Source organism: Motacilla alba, chromosome Z, assembly GCF_015832195.1.
Source record: "Motacilla alba alba isolate MOTALB_02 chromosome Z, Motacilla_alba_V1.0_pri, whole genome shotgun sequence".
NCBI lineage: Eukaryota > Metazoa > Chordata > Aves > Passeriformes > Motacillidae > Motacilla > Motacilla alba.
Genome location: NC_052046.1, coordinates 44746156 through 44771834, shown reverse-complemented (window position 1 = coordinate 44771834; position 25679 = coordinate 44746156). Strand labels below are relative to the sequence as shown.

Below are 25679 nucleotides of genomic sequence, written 5' to 3'. Positions count from 1 at the left end.
TGTCAATACTGCTGAGCAGCTCAGGAAGCAGCTTGGACAGACATCACAGAATACAGCATTTGCAATAAAATTCTTTCCTGAATGCACAATAAGAAAGTGAACAAGATTTTACAGCTATCAAGAAAAACAGGCAGGTATCTCATTGCTCTGTTATTCTGATGAGGATAATGCCAAAGATACTGCTTTTCTCAAGTAAAAGAAAATATTTTAATGGCTGCCTGGGACAGCCCTGATCTAGTTGATCCTGACTTGGGGGGAAAAAAGATCAGATTTTTTTTTTCCTTTTAAGGTAGTAGAGTCAGTAAAGATAGCTAAATCCTGTACAATTATGAGTGATACTCTGATGCTTAAGGAATGGAGGAAATAGCTAATATGACAAATAAGAAACCCCAGAATTATTACTCTTTGTGAAAGGTCTGTCTAGCATGCCCAGGAACATGTGCAGCAGGAGAGAATGAGTGTGTAATGACGTGAGGACAGGGAAATGGAGGTTGATTGCGTTGTCCTTCTCCAAACACGGTCAGGTGAGAATATGCTGAAGCAGAAGCACCAAAGTGAGAAGGCGGTCTTCTAAGATGGAGAGAAACAGAAAGAACATCTTCCAAAGGAAGGGCAGAATCTGGATACTGAAGTCAGTGAGTCTGGATGCTGAACAATCACAAGGCAGTATTTAACTTGGGCACATCATGGTATAAAGAGGGAAATTGACCAATAATGTAAAGGACATAGCTTAGGCACTGGAGCCTCAGTGGAAAGCCATGATAGATGGTGAGTCCATTGAATCCCTGAAAGTTTGTTGATAATTTGACTAGTGGCTGCGTAGACTCTGGCAACAACACTGGAGTCAGGTTAAGACTCAGCTCTCAGCAAGAGCATTAGTCTCTCCAACTACCTCATGAGATGCCACAGTAATGGATGGGAGGGGTGAAGGTGCATTAGGGAAGGTAAAATTTGACTTTGTCCTTTTGCTGAAGATACTAGAGTGACAGAGAGAGAGAGATACCTGTTCTTCATATAATGACAAAATAAGAGAAGCAGGAACTGGCTCATCCTGAAGCCAAGAACAGGACTCTGTCTCTAGAGCAAGCTATCTACACCCAAGATCCAGCCCCAGATGCCTGCAAGCAGCTAAAAAATGTAGAGGTCAAAATGATTGCCTTAATAAAAGTGCTGAAAATATTCAGAAAGTGCAGATATTTCAATGGACCAAAATGTAACAGCTGGCAGAACTCAAAAGCTGCTTGTTTTTTTTATCAAACAGTGCCAAGCAAACCCCAATCTGGGCAATCAAGTTGGAAAGACAATCAAGAGGAAAAGAAATTGGGCTCTACAGAGCAGACTGAAGGCCTCTAACTGTGGAATTTGAGTGGCAGTTCTAAGCAGGTCTGGAAAAATTTGGGTTTGAATAGAGACCCTTCATTCTGCATTGTGGGTGATTCTTGATGTTTCAGGAAACTAAAGATTTGAAGTAACACCCCTACGACTCAACTTTCTGACCATTTCTCCAGGTGTATATAGAGAATAGAGGCAAAACCTCAGTCCCTTCTCTGTAAAAAGTTAGTTTAAAGGAGGTGTTTCTTGCCTCCTGGAAAGCAAATCCTTGCTTGTAAGAATGGACTCAGAAAAGCTCAGTAATGCAGAATACTCATGAGCTCAGTAGAGGCAAGGAGATGGGAGGAAGATATGGTTTTGCCAACAGCAAGAAAGGGTGATTCCTTCTTTGAAGGCACTGTAGTTTATGCTAGACAAGAGGCCCGACTCATTCTGCAATTGTGTGAGATGCTGTCAGAAGGTCTGAGGCACTCTTCCAGCCCCAAGAGGGGCTGGGGAAGCTGCTGGGGAGCCTAAGAGCACAGCTTCGCTTTTATGGAGGCCATGAGGCTCATTGGCCTGTGTATGACAGCAAGACACAGTAAAAGCCTTCCAGGGCCTGAGGGTGGTTTGCTCTGAGCATACCTTTTAAGGCCAGAGGTGAGGGACAGCACACTTTCCCTCATGGTGTCTGGTCATGCTGGTGCTGAAGCAAGCAGTACACTTACAGACTAGTTCCATCCTGTCGTTCCTTCTGGTTCACAGGCTGGTTTTGAACACATGATGGTGCATTTTCTTCCCTTCTGGAATGTCGTTATCTAGTGAAGGAAAAACATTACTTCCTAAAACTTATCCCCTTGCTGCTAAGATTTGCACTGAATGTTGTTGCCTGCAGCTCAAAAGCTGTGGGTGAAAGAAGTTTTGTTAATCAGGGATGAATTTTATCTCCATTTAAGTCTACAGCCAGCACATGCAGTCAAAATCCCAGGTGCATATCTCCACTGACTTAATTGGGCTACTTGAATCTATGCTGTTTATATAATAGGCTGAAACTCTTGTAGTAACAAACTCAGTGTGGGAGTCATTATCAGGAAAAAGTTGCATTGAGTTCCATAACAACTGATGAAGGATATTAAACAGGCAATTTTTGAGATTTTTTTAAATAGGTTTAGGTTTAAGAAACTAAAATAATGCAGCTGATATGGCATTACATTTGGCTGACCTCAAGGAAGTTCTGGTAATTGACCATTTAAACTTACATCTTAGGGGCTTAATTTGATGAAATGTATATACTGGATGATCCATGAAGATTCACCCATCACCTAAACTGAGGTTGGATGAAAACCTATTGCATCCTTTTCTTTGGCTTTCTTTGCATTTGATCAGCTTCTATATCTACTAGGCTTCATTTCTGTTTTGTGGTGAATTTTTTTCTTCCTTGTTCCATGCACTGGTGATGTTATTAGCATATAAATTTATAATGGGAGATGAGGTGCAGAATTTTTGAAGCATTTCACACTGAACTTTAACATTCTGCATAGCTATCCGTTCAGTCCCATGGCTGGCATAGAAACCCTGGCTCTCACAAGGCCAGCATATCCCCATATCCCAGTCTGGCAATGCATATGTAGTGCATACTGAAATATTTCCACAGCGGTCCTATTTTGGGTTAATTTTTAGAAGATAGACAATTGCATAGAGGAAGGGTGAAACATTAAAAATACTTTCATGCTGCATGCCGTTATGAAGTATACACCTGGAGAATCTGAGAAGACCAGAAACCTCACATAGAATTAAAATTGCTACCTAATATAAACTGCTAGTATTTTAATTGGCAGCTCTACATATTTTCCTTGCTCTTCAAATTATAGGTTACATCCACAGTTGGAAAAATCAGTTTATTTCTGTCAAAGTCAAGGAATTTTTATCACCTAAGTATTTAGTTGTATGTATATTTTACATCTAAAAAGCAGTAATTTTGTTAACAGTGAGCTTCACAGCACCATACTTCATATAGATAAATGCAGATGTAATTTTACTCCTATTAATGTTAACTGTTTGTGACAAATTACAAAGCAATGCTTGTGATGATGGTCTCTCTTCTTAAAACAACATCAGTCATCTGGAAACTAAACCACATGAGAAATTGCTTTTAAATCACCTTTCTTAAACACAAGATAACACTAAGAAATGTTTCTAATAACTGCTTGAACTGTGACTTGCTCAAATCCAAGCTACAATATATTTATATTTTATTTAAAGGACTTAGAACCATCTTATTAATGAGTGCTGCCAGTTTGAAGCCTATGTTTATCTTGAAAGATGGAGAGGATAAGCACAAGCTCTTTTGTCCCTGTCAAGCACTGGGTCAGGCTTGCAATATTCTTCGATTGGGAGGCAGCAATTTCCCAGATTCACTTCTTTGCATGGCACAGATAAGCACTTCAAAGCTTCCCAACTGCAGGGCACAGCAAAGGATGTACTTAAACCTTCTGTTTCTTTGCAGGTTGCTGTTGCTAAACAGCAACTCTCTTACCTACTTTCTTCTGTAAATAGGAAGGGAAGAAAAGTGTACGTGGAAGGTTGCAGTAAACAGCATGTTGTAGCCACTGGGCTGTAAACCAAGCTGGAGTGACTAACACTCCCATGCTAGGTGATATAAATTGAAGCTAGGATGTTCAGGCACAGCCTGGGTTGCTATAGAGTAACAACAATGCAATTATTTCTTTCTAAAAGTTAGGAAGCTCTTTCCAAGAAGACCTTACAAAAGCTGTCACCATCCTATGACTCAGGTATTTCAAATCAAGGGAAAGTAAACCAACACAGAACAGATGCTTAAAATACAGAATAATCTTCAGTGTGTGTCCCAAGATAAGAGTGGGGAATCTTGAAGCTATTTTTCTGCAACAAGAACGCCAAGTAAAAAAAAGAGGTGAGCAAAGTTCTTTGAAAAGTATTTTTTTAAAATGGAAGTAATGCTGATCTGCTGTCTTTTCTGCTTCTTTAATTTAGTCCAAACTAGATCATCTAGGGCTAAAAAGAACCCTTGGTTTTCCAGATGAAATATCTTAAGAGCTGACAACTATTAAACTGTGGCTTTCTTTGTTGCTGAAACCTATCATAGAAACCTTTGGTTTATATCAAGACATTTCTTGGTGTGCTTGTCTAAGCCCACAGTCTTCTGTAGTATCCTGACATTAGAAAACATCAATCAAACATTTCAAAGTTAACAATGTTGCGTTTTGCCTTGTAGAAGTTACAAGTACAAAGAAACAACTTCCTCCTCACTTCCTCCTGTGAGAACACAGCGTGTTTTCCTATTTTCAGTTCCACCCCTTCATTCCACTACATAATGTCTTTTCCATGAACAGCAATTTACATGTCCTCTGACCTCTCAGTAACTGGTGCAGCTAACAGCCCCTTTGCCAGTCTGCAGCCCCTCCCTTCCACCCAGCCTTGGACCCTACTGGGGGCTGCTTGTTCAAAGCCAATGTAATAAGAGAAGGGGTTGAAGAAGAGGATTAGCTTTTGGAAAAAGACAAAGGATCAGGTCTTATCTGAAAGTGCATGTCATGTGAACTGCATATTGGGCATAACTGGTAGGCCTCTAGTATTGGAAGCTGCAAGGGAAGAGGCCACAAACTCCTCTGTACCAGTTACAGTGCTGTCAGCCATTTTGAAAGGGATGAAAACAACCCCCAGCATGCCAAAACCTCAGCTAGGTGAAAGCAGTGCATAGCACTTCTGCTCAAACATATTTAAAAAATGAGCAGCCCCTAGGACAGGAGACGCTGAAGAAAATCTGTGAGCTGGACAAAGTGGAGCAGACACATGGAAGGAAGAGACACATTCTTGGACAGAGCTACACCATGCCAAAGAAGGGACAGCCTGTAGGGAACTGTGGCACACTGTGAAACAGTGAAATAGTAAGGCAAGAAGCAGTGGAGGAAAATGAGTAAGAAGCAAGCAACAGCAGAAAGAACCATTACACACTGACCCCAACTGTCCACATTGCCCAGTGCCTCACAGAAAGAACTGGGGCAAAGGGACTGATCATAACACCTATTGAAAGCAAGGGATGTCGAGACCAGAAGGAGGTAGGAGAGGTGCTTAACTTGAGCTTGGGAAGGAAGGAGAAAGGTCTTTCCCTAAGTGTTTGTTTATGTCTGCCTTTTCCCCCTCTGTATCTGAATCAGTAGTTGAAATTTTGTGTTATCCATCAACAAATTAAATTAAGCAGGAAGTCCCACGTGAGACTGCTTTATCTGCAAAGACCTATCATACCTTCCATTGGAGACAGAAGCCAGAATATTTGCTGTGCATGAAAGAGTTGGGAGGTACAAATGTCTTCAAGAAATCTTTAGGAGTCACATGTGCTCGTCTGCCCTGAGATCTCAAACGTAAGAATGGTTATTCTTAGAAACTATTTGCAGTGTGGCTATTGACTTTGTACAGCCTGCTCATTGGATCTAACTGTGCCCTTTCCCCTGTCATCCTTCTTGTACCATTTGCCAATGCTTATCCCCCACTGACCTCACATCACTGCCATGACACAAGGAGAAGCAAAATTGGGGAAATGATATCCAGTGGTGCACAAGGATTTTCCACCATCCTGCAGGTATTTTAACAGAACAAAATAAACCAAATGCTCTGTTCACTTCTCATAAACAGCTGTATAGTAGCTGTCTTATTGGAAAATGTTGTTCAAATGTTTTAACTGTTGGCACCAACTCCCAGAATTTTGGGAATTCACACTTTGCTTAGAGGAACCTAGGTTTAAATAGACATCAGTAGTAGAGCAATTGTCAGCTCTACAGTATTGACAGACCTATTTCCACTGAGTTAAATCATTAATTCTTAAAAAAATTCCATCCAATATAACCTCTATTTCAAACTCCTTTTTATATGGGATGAGGCGTAACGCTTTGTTGATTGTAAACTAAATATGCTCTTTCTCCCTGTGTTCTGACTAACCATGCAGAAATTCTTTGTTTTAAAATTTAAAATTACAATCCAGCAATGTTTGGAAATGTGTAAAATGCAAAGCTTTAGCATATGGTGAAAAACACACAGCTGCATTTATACACTAAATAAAGTCCTTGTTTTTATTTCAGTTTTATCACCAGATGAAGGTACAAAGAGAACGAATCTGTTGAAGTCAGTGACATTATGTAGCAGTTACACTGGGGAAACCATGGTCAGAATCAGGAATGTTTTTATTTTGTCCTGCCCTTAGCCCATTTGTGAGATGCTGACACACAGGTACTGAGGGAAGGAGCTAGGGTCACAGTGAAAATGAATGTCTCATCTTTTATTCAGTGTAGAAGGGTCTGCATTATTAATTTGAATATTCACTGCTACCTATGATACTCCAGTGCATTATGTCAGATTACAATCTGCCTGAGCTCTCTGGAATTTGCTTTCAGGTATTTGTATTTCTGTGCCACTTGAAAAAATACCATGGTGGTAGCCTGAGCATGGAAATAAAAGCCAGGGAACCTGAAGATACGGTTCCCTCAGTAACCGTGTGTCATCCAGATTGCTCACAATAAGGCAAAGCATTAACAGCATGAACAAAAACATCAACCACTTCACTGCAGAAGAGAAATGGCAGCGCATTATGTCTGTAGAGGGAATCATAATTTAGAGTTGCCTGCCTTTTGTGCATTACTTGTTTTCATTCACAGAGCATTTTATGCCTTGAAAATGCACGGCTATACTTTCACAAATTGCACTGCATGATTTTACAAGGCTCCTGATATGTAACAAGTAAAAAATTTGGAAGGGTTTGCACGATGGGTGGTTTCTACGGGAGGACTTCATGTCGGAGGACACCTTCAGCAACCAGACAATATTGCTAAGACCAGGCCATTTCTCTGGTAAACAAAACACACTATCACTATTAACAGATTTTGTATTTGGAGCAAGTCAGCTTGCTCACTGTGAACTGTTAAAAGTAATTTGAGACTTGTTTTTATAAAGTCTGGGAATAGTTGTAAATTTCTCCATAAACTGACACAACTGAATTCATCCTCATTTGTGCCTATCTATCCAAGTGTTACCTTTCATAGTTCCTTGCCTTTTTATTGCCATAAGTCACATGGAGTACACGGCGTCTGGTCCCGTTGAAGCTGTTTATCATTGATTGATTCCTCTCAGGCCAACACTCTTGGTAAACTCAGTACCTCCACAGTTGTACAGCTGAGAAGGGATCTGTGCCCAGTTTGCACCGGCTCAGCTCAGGAGATGCGGGGAGCGGAGCAGGCCTGGAGACGTGGGCGGCTGGAGCACATCCACTTCACAGGTAACTCCGTGCCCGGATTTCTGCTCTTTCTTCCCACTGACCCCGAGAAGAGACGCCCGGGGGGCGGGCGCGGGACGCAACGCGAGGGGCTGGGATGCTTCTTAACGCACCTGGAAGAGCGGAGTTTCACAAAAAGCAGCGAGTGCGGGTAGCCCACGGAGCGCCGTCCCGCTGTAGGGCGCCGGGGCGGACATACCCATCCTCGCAGTTTGTTTTTGGCTGCACTGTGCACGCCCACATGCAAATCGCCGCGCACTCCCCCACCCTCCCAACAGTAGCCGCTGCCGAGGGGAAAGAAAAAAAAAAAAAAAAAAAAAAAAAAAAAGCGGAGGGGGAGCACGGAGGACAGGAGAGGAGAAAAAGAAGAAAGGAAAGAGCAAACAGAAAAGAGAAAAGGCGGCGGCGAGGAGAACCCGGAGGGAGGGGAAAAGCAGTGTGCTGGGCGGCCCCGGCCGTGGAAGGGGCGGGCTGGCCCGCCGGGGGCAGCTCCGCGCCTCCCCTATAAAAGGCCCTGCGGGGCGGGGGCGCCCGGTAGCGGCAGCGGGGCCGGCGTCGGGGCCGGGAGCGGAGCCGGAGGGGATCGCGGCGAGGAGCAGGCGGCGGCTCCCCTCGGGACCGACGGCGGCTGCCGGCCGGGGAGGTAGGCGGGGGGCGGACGCATCCCGGGCAGCTGTCGGGGAGGCTTCCCACTTGTCCCCGCTCTGCCTGGAACGGGCGGCACAAAGCTAAAGGGAAAACGCAAATGAGTGTGTGTGTGTGGGGGGGTGTGCTTTGTTATTGTTTTGGGGTTTTGTCTGTTTATTTTCTTACTGCTTTGGGGCTTTTGTCTTCCGACGTGGTGCCACTCTCCGTGCGGAGCCTGTCGGCAGCGCGGCTCGGAGGATGGTTTACGGCGTAGCGGTGCATTGGAGCGGGGCTGATAAGTGTGTGTGTGTGTGTGAGGGGCGTGGTTGTGTGTGCTTATTTTTTAAAAAATAGTTATTTTGTTTTAGCTTATCCTGAGCGAGGCGACTCTGGCTTGGCAGCGCTCACGGAGGGTGGCTCACCTTACCGCTGCCTCTCCCGGCCCCGGTGGGTGCTAGAAGATAACGGGAGGGTTTTCATCCCCTTCACTCCTACGTGAATCCTGTAAAGTCGCGGGGGTGGAATAAGGGGAGGGCCTTGGGATGGGGGGAGTGTAAAAATAAAAAATCGATGTGGCTGCCTTTGTGATGGGCAGGAGGCTCAGTTGTATGCAACAAATCGTGCTGCTGCTGCCAGACTGTTGTGAAGTCTGGAGTGCTACACTGCAACCTATCATCAGGCTGTTGTTACAAAAGACGAGCTGCACAGCAGCCCAGATGCTTAAAACATGTCTGAAAAGATACTCGGATTCTAAATTAAAAGTCCTTATTAAACCCTACTTTTTCCTAGTTTTAACCAGAAGTGCCCCCCTTCCCCCAAGCTGTTGACCTGGGAGATTTTAAAGGCTGTACAAAAACATACTTAAAGGCTCAAAGTTGATTTCAAGTGTGTTGGAATAGACCTCGGTGAAGCCAGGGGTCTAAACATATTCTAGATTAAAGCCTAAAATAAGTTGAACGTTTTTGAAAATTACTGCTATGGATTAATGCATTAAAATTTATTTTCACCTTTGAAAATGAGTTGGTCCCTGTATTGCAGAGAAGAGCCATGTGTTGGGGATGTTCCATTAACAACAGATGGTCAAGCCTGCTGTCGAAAGGGTATTGTAATGGAGCAGTCTTGCTCAGTTTTGAAAGGGGGTCATGGTAGTAAACATTCAGTGCAAATGCTTTTTTGTGCTTAGTGCTTGTGGCACAGCTTAACTCCCTTACAAGTGAGAATGGCAACATACGCTGACAACTTTCCTGTCACTCAAATCAGTGCTTGATTCTGTGATGACACAGTAGGCTGTTAAGCTGAATGGGTAGTACCTGGGACTCTGCAGTGTTTTACTGATGTAACAGATAAAAATTATGTTGGTCTTCATCATGCACATTTGAATTTTAATTTATGTAAGAGTGAGTTGTGTGACACAGTCTATACCTGGTATGGGCAGGAGCTTGATGCCTTTACTCCTGATATGAAGCACATCGTTTCTCATAATCATAATTTAGTAGGGTTTATTATGGTAAAAATTAGAAGTCAACCCTTAACCAAAAAGATGGGGCTATAAGTTTGGCAGCATGGAACACGAGTGTTGCGTAGTAGAATTTGAGTTGAACCTGTTGAGAATATTTAGCATTAAATAATAAAATATCATGTTTTTTTAGCTCATTGTAGGTATTCTGAAGGGGTTACTAGCTGGTCTCTGGGCTACAAGAAATCACAATGTGCTGTAATTTGTCATTATAGTGTAATAATCCAGCAGCTAGCCCAAAACTATTTACAGTAACTGTCCCCCAATAAGCTGTTGCTGAAGGACATGTTGCCATATGATAGTTACATGATCTAAACACCTCGGGTGCAGCTATATGTAAGATTTCAGTGTTTCTAGGAGTCATGGTAATCTTTTGGATATTAGTTCCAAATTTCCTCTGAATAGAGCTGCATAGCAGTGCAAGCAAGTATGTTGAAAGTTTCATAATGGTTTCTTCACACACAGAGGCTGAGGCACATTTATAAATCAGTGTGCCACAGGCAGCTGCTAGCAAACATTTTTTGCAATGCTAAATTTTTTTCAAACTCAAACATCACTCAGTGCTGCATTGGTGTGATCAGAGACTTACTTGATATGGTACCAGATTTGGTATATATCATTCAGGAATAAGCATTTGTGACTTAAAGTAACAGCAGATCTTCTATACAGATTCTGTGTTGAAGCATTCTCACCTGTTAATCAAGTGTAATACACATGTTTCAGGAAGGAAGTCTTCCCTTGCCTACATTTCTGCAAGGCTGTTCTCTCAGCATGAAGTTCATCTGGCAGAGTTAAGACTTACAAAGACAGAGCAGAAGGAGGATTGGTACTGAACTCATCCATCTGTGGCCAAATATGATCAGCTCTGCTAGTGTTTATTATGTGCATTACACCATGCAGGCACAGTATTTCTTAGGGTGTGGTTTCTCCAGAGCTTTAATCCAGAGTAATTGAAGGTTGCTAGTGAGCTAGTAATGGACCTGCTTCATTTCCCCTGGTCTACCTATTCTTTCTGTCTGTTTCATCCTTTGTGCAGGCACTGGAGTTCACCAACCCAGGGTAACTGAAAACAAACCCTCCTCTTTTTGCATGGTTTTTGTTGGTTTTTTTCACCCCAGCATCCTGTGATCAGAGTCTTCTCATGGCTTTGTAAGCACTGGTGCCAGCACAAAGATGATGACAGAAGGGAGCAGAGAGGGACCCAAACTACCACTTTGTTTGAGTAACCTTGAAGCAGGCACCCTCAGTGTTTATGTAGGTCTTCTAAGCTGGGCAACACACCAAATCCTGAAATAAGTCCAGAGGCCATGGCTGACCAAACATCATCATGCTTCTCTTTTGCTGGTTATTCTTGATGACTCCTGTGAGAGGAGCTAGAGTCAGGGTTTACTGTGTTTAAGTAAAACACATTTTATGTATAAGATCGATTTTCCTTGATTGTCTGAGGCTGCTAGGGACTCTGCCTGCTTTCTTCAGGTCTGGCATGGAAGAAATTCACTCTCTAAGATTATTTCATATTTATGCCAGCTAAGGATTTGAGTTCTGAATGCAAGAAACTTTTTTAGTGTAGTTGATGAGCATGCACATCTGCAGTTGCTGATACTAAGAGTGTAGATAGAAAATACCATGGTAAGACTCTGCTTCCAGTGTTTAAAAGATGATCACCACAGAAAAACCCAAATGTTTAAATACTCCATTCTGTAGCTGCATGTCTTGCTTGTGTTGATTACACAAAAGTAATACAGATAATTCAGAAGAAATACCATGACTAAAACTACTGAATGGAGTACTGAAAGTACTCTGCTCCCTTTCTTTAAAACACTTGGCAGTAAAGCTAGTCCTGTCTTTTTTAGCATTTTTGATAGGGAGAAAAAGTATTTTTGCTTGCTTCAAGAACCAAGACAGAGACAGAGTAGGATGGAAAACTGTTGATGCAGCTTTCCTGACACAACAGGCTAACACTGTAGGAAAAATGGGAGCATTCAGATCTTTATTCGTGGGTTATTAGGAAAAAAGCTTGATCATAGGTAATAAAAATGCATGTCAATTTGAATGCCGTAACTGTCCACATACAAGCTGACCTTTTTCCTCTTCTGTTATTTTTCTGGAGGAGTGTTGCTTAGCAGAGCTGTGCCTAATGCAATGGGACTGGTTTGTGTTATGCTGACTTTGTTAGAGAACAATTGGAGTTGGACAGAAAAATGAGAGCAAAGAGCCTTTCTAAGATTGTTCTGGCTTGGGCTAGATAGCAAGGTTGTTGTCAGTGAAAGAACAAAGTTTGAGCCTTTTACCACACAGTTCAGAGATCATTCTGAGGATCTGGTTTCCTTTTTATCAAATAGCAGGCAGGGTTGTATGGAAGACAGTTGGCCAAAACCTGTTAGCCCTCTACTCGCTTGACTCTTGAAACAACTTGCAGTTTACTAGTCTGATTCCAAATGGGTAGCTGTTCCTGGGAGCAAGCAAGCCATGCAGCTAATATTCATTAGCATAGTACTTGTTAAATTAATAAAGGTAAAAATTAAGCCACGTTGAAGGTCTCAGAGCAGCGGCTTTGGTGATGTAGGTGACAAGAGCAAGGTTAGGGACCAGGAAAACTTGGATCCCAGCACCTCTGCCCTTCTTGTGATGATTTGACTGTTTCTCTTACCTACTTTCATTATTGTTCTAGTAATGGCATGACCAAAGTTTGTACTCTTTATGGTAGAAGTCAAAGTGTGGTTTTTCTTACAGTCAGCAGGTAATACATATTTTTTTGAAGACTTCAGGCTCTGTTGCTAGTGCCAGCAAGCTGGGTTTAAGTCCAATGTTTTTAGAGACATGCCTGTTTTTACAGTTGAATTTTTGTGCCTTAAAAAGAAACAAGCAAGTTATCATAAATCTTCTTTGAGAGCTGTATTAATGAGGAATATATTGATATTCTGGGAATCTACTGGTGGCTTTTTTTCTCTTCCTGTTATTTTAATTATGTTCCTGCAACCGGAGTTTGGCTATGACTGCCTGTAAAAACAGTTAGGACCATATTTGAATGATTTAAAAAAACCCAAAACTCTCCTCATCCAAACAATAAAGCAGCACTGAGCTTTTCTGAATGCAGATCCATGGATGTTTATTTGTGATACTAGTACAGAAGCCAAAGTTCAAAATCTACTCTTCCTCTGAATGTGATGTTCTTATTTAATAAACTTAATTGAATGGATCCTGCATTTGTATTTTTATTCTGCCAATGGGAGAATGCTTTATATTAAATTTATTTGTTTTAAGGTAATTTAGATATTTTAATTATTCTTTACCCTATTAAATCAGAGTAGAAGTTCTTCCAGCTTTGCTTCCCATCTCTCACCTATATTTAGATATTCATGATAAAGTAAGCAATAAGAGGTTTTCTACTGTGTTTGGGGAGATCTGGACTCAGGTCTTTCTTTTAGCAAACTAATACAATCACCTGCCCACCATCAGTTTTCATATTTCAACAGATTTTATTTTTCCCAGATAATTTTTGTCATTCTTCTGATTGCCAGCCATGTCTCCCAGAACTGCATTCCTTGTTCTTGTGACATACTCTTAATATTCATCTCTACATCTATTCTCCCAATTACGTTCATATATATAAAACCAGATTATAATTGCAAAAATGGGGTTGTCTGTTGCAGTGTGCTTTGGCTCCAGTGGAATATTCTCAATATAATTAAGGATATTCTAAACTTAATGTAAAAAAATATATGTTTTGAATCCTATATCAATAAAAAACTTGCAAAATTTATTTTTGCTTACCTTGCTCTCTTGTGAGATTATTGCTTTTTTCACTTCACTCTACTTCTGCACTTGCCTGCTGTTTGGAGTAATTTGATTGAAATTTAGTCAACCACAGCTCTTCAGCTCTATGTTTAGTCCCTTGAAGCTTTAGGAGCAAACTAATGGAGCTCCGTCCTGAAAATATTTCTGAATTGTGAGGTGGAGCTTAGGACTTGACAGATTCTGCCATCCTTCCAACCTGGATATGTCTGTGCATGATGATGAATTAGGCATATATTGGCCTGCTTTTTCATGGCTTTTACTGCCATGCTCACCCTAAGGATTGAAGCTTTAGTGGCGGGGAGTGCAGCTGGAGCTGAAGAATAGAAAGTGTGAGTAAGAACTGTTTGCTCTGTGGATCAGGCAAAACGGGAAGACTGTCACACGCTTTCTGGCAGTGCTCCAAGCTAACTGCCCTGTGCCACACCTGACTCAGCAGGTATGTGGGCTGCCTTGTCATGTGTGCCAGCTATTTTCATATTCTTCTATGAATAACTTTAGAGATAAGTGGTTATTGAAGTCTGTATGGGTTGCCAAGGTTGATCATAAATTCATTCCTCTTCATAGATTCTTCTGACACTCACTGATTGCACTGATTTTACTTAGGCATCTCTTTATCACTTTAGTGGGTTACCATCTCCCATATCAGCACACCTGGATGGTAGCTATGTGGGAGCTGAGGTCTTCTTGTAGGCTTTACAGACTCCAGCTCTGCTCAAACTGACAATGGCTGCTAAATACTGACTTTGCTGGTTTATTGCTTTCTTTCATCAATGTAATTTCCTTTCATTGTGTTAGAGGCTTTTTCTTGGCTGATGCTTTTCTGCATATTTCAGGGATATTTTTGTTTTGTTTGCTGTTACTTATAGCTGTGCCACAGATATCATTGCAGTTGTGTAGATATCAAGTTTAACAGCTTATACTTTTTGTCTCTGAATCTCAAAGGCACCACTGTGACATTCTGTACACTATAAGCCATGATGTGTTCTGCTCTGTTATGGAAAACGTGCACTGGTTTATGGCATGATGTTCCCAAATGGCCAAGATGGAGAGGAAAATAACACTACAGTTTCTTTTGATGTTACAGGGCAGCCATACACTCAAACTACAGTTTAATCTTGTACTCAACACCCCTGGTGTCCTTGTCTTGTCCCAAGATAAATAGCAAGTTCCAAAAGCAAGATGTAGGAGAAGTCACTCCAGTCCTTATGAATGTGATGACAAAGGCACAAGGCTTCATGACTTTGCTCAGCAGAAGACAGAAATATGCCAGTTGCTTCAGTGACTCTGCAGTAGGATCATGGAGCACCTGACAGTGTTGCACTTTTTAAAATCAGGTATCTGTCTGATTAGTGTAAATGATTCAGTGACCAGAATGTTCTGTGGAAGGGATGGTGGTTGAAAGTGTTTCTGTCGTAACGTTGTCTGAGCATGTGGATTTCTTTTGGGAAAAGCTGCTTTCTTGGGGAGGCTGTGTCTTCCTTCTCCCCTCTGTGATTGCTGCCAAGCAGATGGATACCTTTTGCAATGTGGAATTCTTTACCCCTTTTTCCTAGTTGCAGTTATATTGTCCTTTCACAGGATGTGTCAAAAGCTGGAAAAAGTGACTGGGGCTGTGTAGCACAGCTTTTTGCAAACTGTGTGGTGAAGATACTATACTCACTCAGAGATCAAAGCTTAATGGCATGAATTGAGCTCAAATGTCGCAATTATTTTAGCAGGATGTTCTATTATTTCTACATTCCACTAGAGAGAACCATTCTATGAGAGCCAAAAAAAAAATCATCTGCCAATATGGACTATGGAGTTTTGGACATTGGCCGTGATAAAGCAAATCACATTTTGTGTTTGCTTTTGCCAAAGAATGGACTAGATTCTTGCCTTTTTGTTCTTCCACAGGCAAAGTAAGGGGCACTCAGTGTAATGTTGGAAGTTGAAATGCTTCATGTATTTCACAACCTTCTAGTGGAAGCTGGTTTTTTTTTTGGGTTTTTTTTTGTAAAATAGATGACTGCATTTCATCTTGTGTATCGTACTTGACACTTAAGCAATCCTCTTGCCTAAGTGCATGCCACAGTCCTTTTGCATGTGCAAAGGGACTTAGGGTAAGTCCAGCTATGGTGCATGCAAACTTGACATCTTCCATTGCATTGGAGTGGTGCTTGTTTTCATCAATGAGCCCTCTATAAGCATGCTAGACATAATGAGAACCAGTTGTTGTGGTCATTCTGGTAGGTAGATGTTGCTGACCTGTGACAGGTTTTTCAAAATTACTTGGCATGTTGTGTCACAAGGGAAGGTTGTAAAGCAGCAGCCATTTTTGAAAATGTGCATGTGTGTAAATGTTTTAAGGAGGCACTGAGGACTCTGAAAAATGTAGTCCAGTCTTTATTATGGAGCAGTTTGTAAGCTAGTGTTTTCCTCTGTGATGAAAGTGTCCCATGTGATTTTTTTTTCTGATTGGTAAGGATAGGCCCACCAGTGTCTCAGAAATATATGCTAGGAGTTTGGCTTTGACAGGAGAGGCAAGTTAGATACTCTGGACAGTTTAGGACCAGAAGTGTCAGTGTTCATTGTAATAATTTTGGACCAGGTCTTTCAAAATTATCATCTGCTCATCTGTTCATAGTGGAGCATTCAGAAGAACTCAGCAATAATATACTGACTTATGAAATACCTGTTTGCTCAGTTCTCATGCCAAGGCTAAATAACTTCAGAAGCCCCTTGCCAGTTTGCCTGAAGAGTTGGGAAGTCAGATTTCTGCTCCTGACATGACATTGTGTTGACCTTGAGTTGTTTCAGAGCAAGATCCAGGCTTGCTTCTCTGTATAGTACCCAGTGCAGCAAGTAGAACCTAATACTGGGCTTGGGTTCTGTCACTAGTTGTTTTCATAGCAGTTCAAGCAGGTTGTGAATACATTTTATTGGTGGCCTGTGCTGAAAGGAGTCCTTTTCCATTGATTGTCTCCAATATTCTGTGAGGTTGGAGCCCCCTTAAGTAACAGTGTGAAATTATTTATTTGGTGTTTTGTGGCTGTGTGCATGCTGCCATAAGGGTTCTGTAGATGAGTGGGGGGCTCTGTGTATTTGACCAGAGGTGGCAGATGGCTAGAGGTAATCCATGAGCCTGCTTCATAAGCTTTCTGATATTTAGGCATTAGCCTTTAAATGTTGGTTTTATCAAATTTTACATGCTCCTCAAGGAGGGAAAATGAATTCAGCTGGATGGCCATGTTGAAAATCATTTAGCAGTTGCCTTCAGTATTAGTAAGCACTGGAGAACAAGACTGGAATCTGTTTACTACCTAACCCAAGGCTAGGTAGTCAGTGTGGGAAGTAAACCAGTAGAGGATCTTGCCAAGAGCTGCCACTAAAACTGTTGTTTGTCACCCTAATCAAATTCTTGTCTGCTGACCCAGAAACTCTCCAATCACATTGCTAGGAACAAGGAGTTGGTTTAAACTCTGTGATGTGACTTGGGTGATTTTGAAGAGGAAAGCACTTCTCACTGAAGAGCTCTTTAGATGGAAAAGAAAACTTTGTGTCCCTTATGCATTTGGCAAAAGGGAAAGAAACGTCCTCTGTGGGGAGATTATGAAAGACCAGCTTTTAGTGTCTGTGTGCCTCCAGTGATAACGATCCTGTGTCCCAGGCAAGAGCCCATAGGTCCAAAGCTCACACCTCCACTGCTGATCCTGCACTGGTTGTGTCTGCTACAGACTCCAACAGTGCTTAAGCCAGGAGACGGACGTGTGGGATCTGATGGTTTCATTCTAATCTCTGCTTTTGCTTGCTTGTGGCCTTAGGTGAGTTGAACTCTGTGCTGCTAATGCTTTTTATGGCACCTTTTTGCAACCTGTTTCAGGCTCTTTGGGTTAAAAGGTTACTTTAAAAGATCGGCACTGTTATTTGTACAAAATTGTCATTGTTCAGGTGGCAGTTTCCCATCTTTCCTAGAACTTCAGTTGATGTCATAACTTTTTTGACTGCTTGGAAGTTTTAGTGATGGGAATGGCAGGTTTGTTCCTTTGTGTTTTGCAATTTTAGTGTGAGTTTAGGTCACAGAATAGACATTACTTTTGGTTCTTTATTCACTGCCTGTTTCCACTGCCTGCTGAGGATTTTATGTCCAATTAGATCTCTAGCAGCAGGACAAAAATTGCTTGCACTTGTCCACAGCTGTTCTTTATCTAGCCTAATCTTAACATAATCAGGATCAATACTGTTTTTCTCCTTCTAGTTACAGCTAGTGTGCTCGAAGAAGGGAAATCCTGGTGTTTGGCAGAGAAGTAGCCAAGGCATTAGACCTTGATTTGGGGATTTAGTTCTGGACTCTAGACTTAATTGCACCTCTGCTACACTAATGCCCATCCAGGCCACTAGTCCTCTAGTGGTTTGTCTTGTGTAGATCAGTGTAGTGGTTTTGGTTCACCAATTTAAGATTTCCTGGCCAATGCACCAGTTAATGTGGTGGGTTCAATGCTGGCCAAATGTTAGCGCACCCACCAGAATATACTTACTCATTTCTTGCTGTGAGATAGGATTAGGAGGAAGGCAAAACAGGCTCAAAACTTTAAAATGGTATAAAGAAAACATTATTAACAGTAACTAAAAGAAAGAATATAAGAATCAGAAAAAAACCTTTAGAACACTTCTTCTCCCCCCTCCACACACCCTCTTTTCTTTCTCACTGACAAAGTAAAGAGAAAAAACTTGGGACTTCGAAGTCAGTTCTGTTCTAGAACTACTTCTAGAATAGTCTTTCTTCAGTTCACTTAGGGACAGGAGTTTCTCTTGCCATGCCATGGAGACTTCTCCACAAAACAGTTCTCTTGTAGTTTTTCATTTCCATGAATAGCAGCCACCCAGGAATCTGCAATCGTGAAATCTGTCCCATCTTTCACAGCTTTCCCACAGCTGCATTTATGGACCATGCCAACTTATGGGTACTGTTTTAAAGATGAGCTGTTCAAGAGCAAAGGTTCTCTTTACCTCTGAGATCATCATCATCTCTGGGAACCGAGGTCTTCTTTTTCCCTGGGGGCAGAGGGTCTTCATCACTCTTTTCTCTCTCTGTTCAAAGTTCTCATGGGATCACAGCTACTTCAACATCTGCTTGCTTTAACATAGATGCCTTTGCTCGTACCTCTGAACGTTTTATCTCCCCATACTTTTCAATGAGTTATAGGGAAAAAGAGTCTGATGTATCAATTACATTGTTCTCCATAGCCTTACAAGACTATTTCAGCCCAAACTTAAGGCATCTCCTCATTCTCCTTTGATCTGGGACTTGACTCTCTCTTCATTGACCTTGGTGACTTCATGTTGTTCCTCTGTGTCTTGACTCTGTCCTTTTCTCTCACTCGAGGGAGGATTGAAGGTGTGCAAGTCTCATGTATGCATTGAAAGAGTTAGTATCTCGCCCGGGGCCTGCTGACGGCCATGTGATCCCTGCCGGGCCGCGGCCGAAGCAGTCGCGGCGAAGGATTTTCAGGCCGCACTGGGGCTGTGTCAGGGTCGGCTGCATGGCTGGTCTCCGGCCCCTGCTGTGTTCAATTCCAGCCGCAGGGCCACTCCCTGTGCGGACTGCAGGGCCGCCTCTGGCCTCAGCCACATGCTCTGGTGCGGCGGCCACACTGCGGGGACAGGATGTTAACAGCGTGGCCCGGCCCTGCCTTGGCCGGGCCCCACGGCCTCCCCTCCCCCACCGGCCAGCGCGCTGCGAGGGGGGAAGATCTTCTCCCTCCTGAAGCCGGAAGAGAGCTTTTTCCCGGTCTTTGTTCATCTTTAACATGAGTGTTCACAGAGGCGTTTAACAAAGTGTCAATATTCAAAACTAGTTTCTGATTAGTTTTGTCGGACACAGAGGAAACTGTTAGCAGCTTGTCTTAGAAAATCACTTCTGTGATTGGCCTCTTCTCTCCGCACCAAATATCAATTAATGCAAAAGCAACACAATCAGAATGTCAGTTCATGAGTGAGGCCCTTCTGTCCTGCCTTCATATCTACAGTCCTGAGGGGGATCTGCTCTCTACTGATGGCATACAGATCACTGAGGGACCTTAGATCTGGCTGGGATTTGCAGAATTCACATGGCTCGTGATATTGTTTCCTTCACAAAATGCAGCTTGACACTACCTAAAAGAAATTAAATGTCAAGACATTTATCAGTGTTCAAAAAGAGGACTGTATTTCTGCAGAAATCCAATGTTTATGTTTTAGTTGCTTCTTTTTTACCAAAATGAGTCTCATTTGACTTGATACTTGAATAGACAAGATCTATTGGAGTTAAGCAGATCTACAAATTTTTTGTCTGGAGCAGGAAGCAGAAGTGCTAGGTCTGCTTGTGAGAAAGTAAAGTGCTGGCTCCTGTGGCTCATGAGGGCATCATGTGTAGCTGTTAGATTTGTACTCTCCATGGCCAGTTGATCTGTGGAAAGTTGCCGGTGGTGGTAGCTTCTGTGATAAGGAAAATGTGACTTAAAGGATGAGGGCTGCTAGCTTATTTAATGAAGTCCACTGAGCCTTCCATCAACTGTTGAAAGCTTTTTAGACCTGCTGACAAGGACTTAGTTTAAATAGTTTAAATTGTCTATAGTGTTGTGCCAGAGCCCTGAAATGTTCCAGTCTCATAAGGTTTGGTAAGTTCACTTTGTTCCCTCTTGAAATAGCAATTTAATTTTTTTTTCTCTAGGGGAAAGGTTTTTTTGCCTCCCCAAAGAAAGCAAACAGCTGCATTGTTTGCAGAAAGCTGCTTTTGAAGGCTATTTTATGTTTACTTAGTACAGACACCAGGCAAGGGGGTGGAGAACTGATTTTCTGCCACTTGAACTTTTTCCTTTCTAAATCTACAGCTGTAAAAATACCTTTATTTAAGAGGGATTAGGTTTGGAGTCTGTTGGTATACCAGCTAATGGACTTTTCAACAGCCGTTTTACTTTGAAATAGCGGCCAGCACCCTTTCTAGAGAGAAAGGGCTGGCCAAAGGATGTATTTCATTGTCGTCATTTTCAGAGCTTGCCCTGTAGCCTAACTTTCTCTTGAGTAATTTTCTGAATTGCAGAAAATGAGATGAAATTGCAGCTGTGTAGGTCTGGAGGCTGTTCAGGATTTCTGCAGCAGGGCAAAATGTCATGTGGAGAGAGTCTTCTACAAAGGCAGACCATGGGACAAGTGCGTGTAATCTGTGCTTTAATTGTGTAGGTGGGTATTGTACTGTGGTACTTCATATCACAGGAAAACTAATGCTGTGGTGATGGATTCCTGCAACTTTCGTACTCTAGACAGAAAGCAGTATTTCTGCTTCAGGGAGTTCTGCGTGAGTGTCAGAAGTGATCACTGATAGCTGCTGCTGGCTCAAAATTCTACACAGGTGAGACATCAAAGTGATCATTGGAAACTTAACAGTTTTGGCACTGCAGCACTAAATGGCAAGTTGTATTTCCCAGCTATATTGAACTTACCAGTCTGGTCTGAAGTGGAGATAAAGTGGGACTTCACTTCTAACCAAGTTGGAAGTATTGGGTTGATGAGTTCTCTGCATCTCTGGCTTACAGTTCTTGCCTGTTATGAGCTGGAAGAACATCTGAAAGGATGCTCAGCCATTTTCCTGTGGCATTTGTTTGCTGAGTGCTTTCTGATGGATTAGTTATTCAAGGAACCTTGTGTCAGCAGTGTACCAAGTATGCCAGCCTCTGTGGATGAAAATCAGAGGTGACTACTAACAAACCAGTTCCTTGGTGTGGAACAGATACTGACTGGGGCATAGAGTGTCATTGCAGCTGTCACCCGGCATGGCTGGAAAAACTGGATACACTTCAGGGTCAGGTGTTGTGCTCTTGGTGGTTAGTCCACTGTTAGGCTCCATGACCTACTTTAATGCAGGGATTTAGCTGGTATGCCTACATCTGGACAGTCCTTAAAAGTCAGTATTTTTATGTAATTTAAAACTTTTGTCCAGGCAGAACAGGCCAGATCATTTGCTTTGTTCCCAGTAAAGTTCTGGTTAACTCCAGAGAGCTGAAGTTCAAGCAGGTGGCACAGCTGAGTCTTCCTGGCTGTGCATGCTTCTGGCTGGTCAGTTGAGGTGAGTTAAATGATAAAATATGTGCCCCTAGCTCCCTACAGTTTGCTAGTGTGAAGTGAATGTTACAGGCTCTATAAAGCAGTATTTCCATGTTCTGGATCCTGTGGATTGACTGCAGTTGCAAGGGATCAGTATCTGAATTTTCACTGATGTGCATTAAACCAGCTACCCTTTGATTTGGTCATTCCACAGACTGGTTGAACTTCTGTTTTGCTGCTGTGCAGGGTATTAAGGTGCAGGAGTAGGGTCCAGTTCCATTGATAAGAACATGAAAAGTCCCTTTGACTCTCCATGGGATACTTTTTGTACTCTTCCTGTGGCCCTTTATTCTTATGGGTTATGGTGTTTAGCTTTAATTTCTGGAAAAAAAATTAGAAATTAGTTTTTTTGCAGAGATTTAACAGTATGGGGGCCTGAGAATGAAGTATGGAGTGGGTACTCAGAACACCCTTCTGAAGATAAAAAACAGCTGTTGCCTGACTACCCATGACTGTTAGAAGGCTGTTCAGTCCCTTCCAGTCCTCTACTTCTGTATGCCGAACTTGTGCAGTGGCTGCAGGATTTGACTCAGGCAGCAAAGATTGTTTCGTGGCATGGTGGAGAGCACAAAAAAATCAAATGGACGTCTGCCCCACAGACCAGTTCCAGTATTCTTGTGGAAAAATGCACGAAAAGGCCAATTATCTCAGTGTTCATAGAAAGATTTTTGTACCACATAGTTGGTCAGTAAGTGCCTGTGTACTGTGTGAGAGGTAATCCAGGTTTCTCTTTGGAGTGAATAAAAGTGTTGCCAAATCCCCCAGATGCTATTCAGAAACTTAAGAGTGGAGGTAGCACAAAGGAGAGGTAACAATCCCTACTTAGTAGTGTTGCTAGGTTGATTGTGGCTTTAGATATGTAATATTGACATCAAGAGGAGGTGCTTCAAAGACCCCCCCCCCCCCCCCCCCCCACCCCCATATCCAAGGCTGTGAGCAGAGGGGTGCTTTGGGGCCATGGGTATGGGTGCAGTCATCAGCCAGGATTTGTCTTCTGAGATTTCCCTCAAAGGGCTGCTGTGGATGTGCCAGTGGCCTGCCAAGTGCTGTTCTCTAAGTATGCCTGGGTACTCATGGTCTACCAGCCAGATGTGCGTGCATCTGCAATGTGTTAGTGTCAGGGTGATCCAGCCAGCAGGATGCACCAGGCAGGGAAGGATGGTTGTCCTGCCTGATGAATTGGGCATCCCTCTGTGAAGGAGCGTCTGTGGCGGTCCTGTCAGTGAGTTAGAGCAGTACCTGGCAGAGGTTAACAGGCCCATGCTGACTGCACGCTCCACTGCTGGTGTGCTGGTATGAGGTTCAGTTTGTAAGGTTTGTGTAGGCATCTGTTATTGCTCTTTGGTTCTCTGTGCTGGTGTTAAGAAGCACCGTTGACCTGTTGTGATACTACAGTGTAATCATCTATGGAACTCAGTGTAACAGGTTTATTTTTGTTAGTCACGTTAGAGAATTTTTTTTGTAACACAGACCTACATTATTAAGAGACAAGTTTTTAATCTGCAAGTCATTGTAGTAATGGAATTTACTTTTGGATGAGACTTAAAGATGACAATTGTTCATCATCTCAAAGCTCACATCCTTAATTTTTCGTCTAATCTTACTCCAATGTAGGAGTAAGATTCTGGCCAGAGAATTTCCTGAGGAGGTCTTAAGTTCCTAGCACATTTACAGATTTTTGGTAATCTTTTCAATGCAGTTTGCAATCCAACATGCAACTCTGAATCTTAGGGCTAGAATACTGGTATGTGGGACACCAGAATCAAAAGCATGTGTGTTCCAAATTTATCAGGTGTTGGAAAGAGTGGTTCTCTTGGTGTGTGTTTGAATCAACTGCTAGTTGTCCTCTTGATGCTGATTCTGTCAACAGAGTGTATTCAGCTACAAAAATCGGAATTAATTTAATGTGGATTAACTAAGTTCCTGTGCAGACACTTGCTCAGGATTCAACTGCTCTTAATTTGAAGGAGCCTTTAAATTCAGAAGCAAATTAAGATATACTGAATTAATTGTGGAAAAAAGGTGTAATGACATTTAACTAATATAGTGAAAGCTCACCTTAGAGCTTTAAGATTGAGCCTTGCTGGAAGGGTATGTGTACCAAGCCTATACTATGCTCTTATTAATTGCCACCAAAGAGAATAATTTAAAAAAAAAATACTGTTTTTCATCCTATGTGGTCTCGTACTGTAGCAAGACAGACACTTAACACACAACAATTTTCCATTTACTTCATCTAATTGTTAACAACTCTAGCGTCCTTCTTAATTACTTATCTTCAACAGAATGGGCATTTCTCCCTAGCCTGCTAGATGCACAGCAGTTTCTCCTACAAGTGGTGTTGACTGGACTTCAAAACAAAGGTTTTCCTAATTTGGCAGACAGCTTTTCGCCATTATAAAAGTGTATGTGGAAAGAGGCTTTAAGGAAAATATTGAATTGTATGGTTCAGTCTTACTTGGAGGGATCTTTAAATAATTTTTCAAAGCCTCTTACTTATTCTTATTCTGGCCTGTCCTTGCTCCTGGAATTTCTGGGGCAGAAAATAAGAGAATTGTATTGCAAACCTCTTTTTGTGCTTTGGAGCTCTGAGATAAGAAACAGTGAATCTAAATCTGAGCTTAATGAGACCCATGAGACTTGGCTGGAGAGCATGGGGTAAGAAACAAGGCAGTGGGGTATTCCATGGAGGGGCTGCAAGGTAACAGAGTGCAGCCTCTTGTCTTTCCGTCTTGTTGCCTTTTCTGTTTTGAATGAAAGAGCTTTCCCCTTCCAACTTTTTTCCTGTTTTTCTTTCACTAGTTAATGCCTGTCCACAACATCTGTACTGTGTACTGCTGCTGCTACACAAAGGGAGCTTCTAGGCTTTGCTGAAGGAAGATGGCTTTTTGGACACAGCTGGGATTGCTGCTATGGAAGAACTTTACCTACAGAAGAAGACAGACTGTAAGTATTAGCCCAAGGGTGTTTTGAGATCTTAAGTTGCAGTCTTGTAGCTTACATGACTACACAGCCTTTCAAGAACAACAGGGACCCATCCTGTATGTTACTTAATGTTCATCCTCTAGTGATCCCTGGCTGAACAACTAGTCTGGCTTTGGAAAGACCCTATTCAAACTGGAGAGAGTGGTGGGTGGACAGAAACCAGAGGGCTTGAAGGTGCTCAAGACTTCTGTCCTGAATTCCAGTGTGAGAGAGTGTTGGAGTACTGAAACACTGGTGTCAGATCAGGCAAAGAGGTTGCATGACTGCTGTGTGCAGTAAAGTAGATTGAAATGAAAACCTGTGCTGAGACCTGTTCCACTCTGTGGGTGAGGCATTGCCAGGCTGCAGGGATGTGCCTGTGAGGCTAAAACTTTTTGAATGCTGCAAGCTGCAACAATGGCAACAAAATCCTGCCACTTCCTAATGGCAGGAGTGGCAGAGGCAATGGCAGACATCTCCAATCGCTTTAATAATTTAGAGTATCCCAGACCTGCTATGTAACTTTACAAAAGATAAAGATTAGGTGGATGGCATGAAGCATGTTCTTGTATCGGCATGGAGATAAACCCAGGCAACTGATGTTCTTCTGCCAAGGTGTGTTCTGAGTGGCTGAAATGCTGTCCTCACCATCTGTTAACAGTGTGGAAATTTACCTGTTAAGAATAGACAATACATAAGAAGAATTTCTCCTTGTGATAAAAAGTGCACAGGAGTCTGGATCCAGAATGGTGTTCTTAAAATTCTTTTGCCTTTAGATTGAGACCTCATAGGATGCTATACCTCTTGCAAGCAGCTAAAAGTCTGAGATAGCACTGGGGTTTAGGGAATACCTGTGTTGGACAAGGGCATGATTTGTGCAACAGGCTTTTTCAGAGGATTTGGCCTGTTAGATCTGACCTTGAGGAGGTATCAGTAGGGAATGTGAAAGGAACACGAGTTACTGAAGTGATGAGTGGAAAGTGGTCTCTGATAAGCTTTCTGAACCCTTCAAATGTCAGGATGTTTGCCAGCTGGTTGGGT

The 25679-nt window shown here is 42.3% G+C and overlaps 1 protein-coding gene across 5 annotated transcripts in view; it reads left to right on the top strand.

Annotated features, from left to right (window-relative positions):
- The first annotated feature begins 8097 nt into the window (after positions 1 to 8097).
- Positions 8098 to 25679, top strand: part of ABCA1 (ATP binding cassette subfamily A member 1) — a 92639-nt gene continuing 75057 nt past the window's right edge. For 2 of the 5 annotated variants that reach the window (XM_038123699.1, XM_038123694.1), the window contains exons 1-2: positions 8114 to 8255; positions 24477 to 24620. In XM_038123699.1, coding sequence (XP_037979627.1) covers positions 24555 to 24620 — 66 coding nt within the window. In that variant the 5' untranslated portion in view covers positions 8114 to 8255; positions 24477 to 24554. Of the gene's footprint in view, positions 8256 to 8607; positions 8687 to 10478; positions 17362 to 24476; positions 24621 to 25679 lie in introns of those variants that run through there. The other 3 variants (XM_038123695.1, XM_038123696.1, XM_038123698.1) reach the window with 3 other exon arrangements.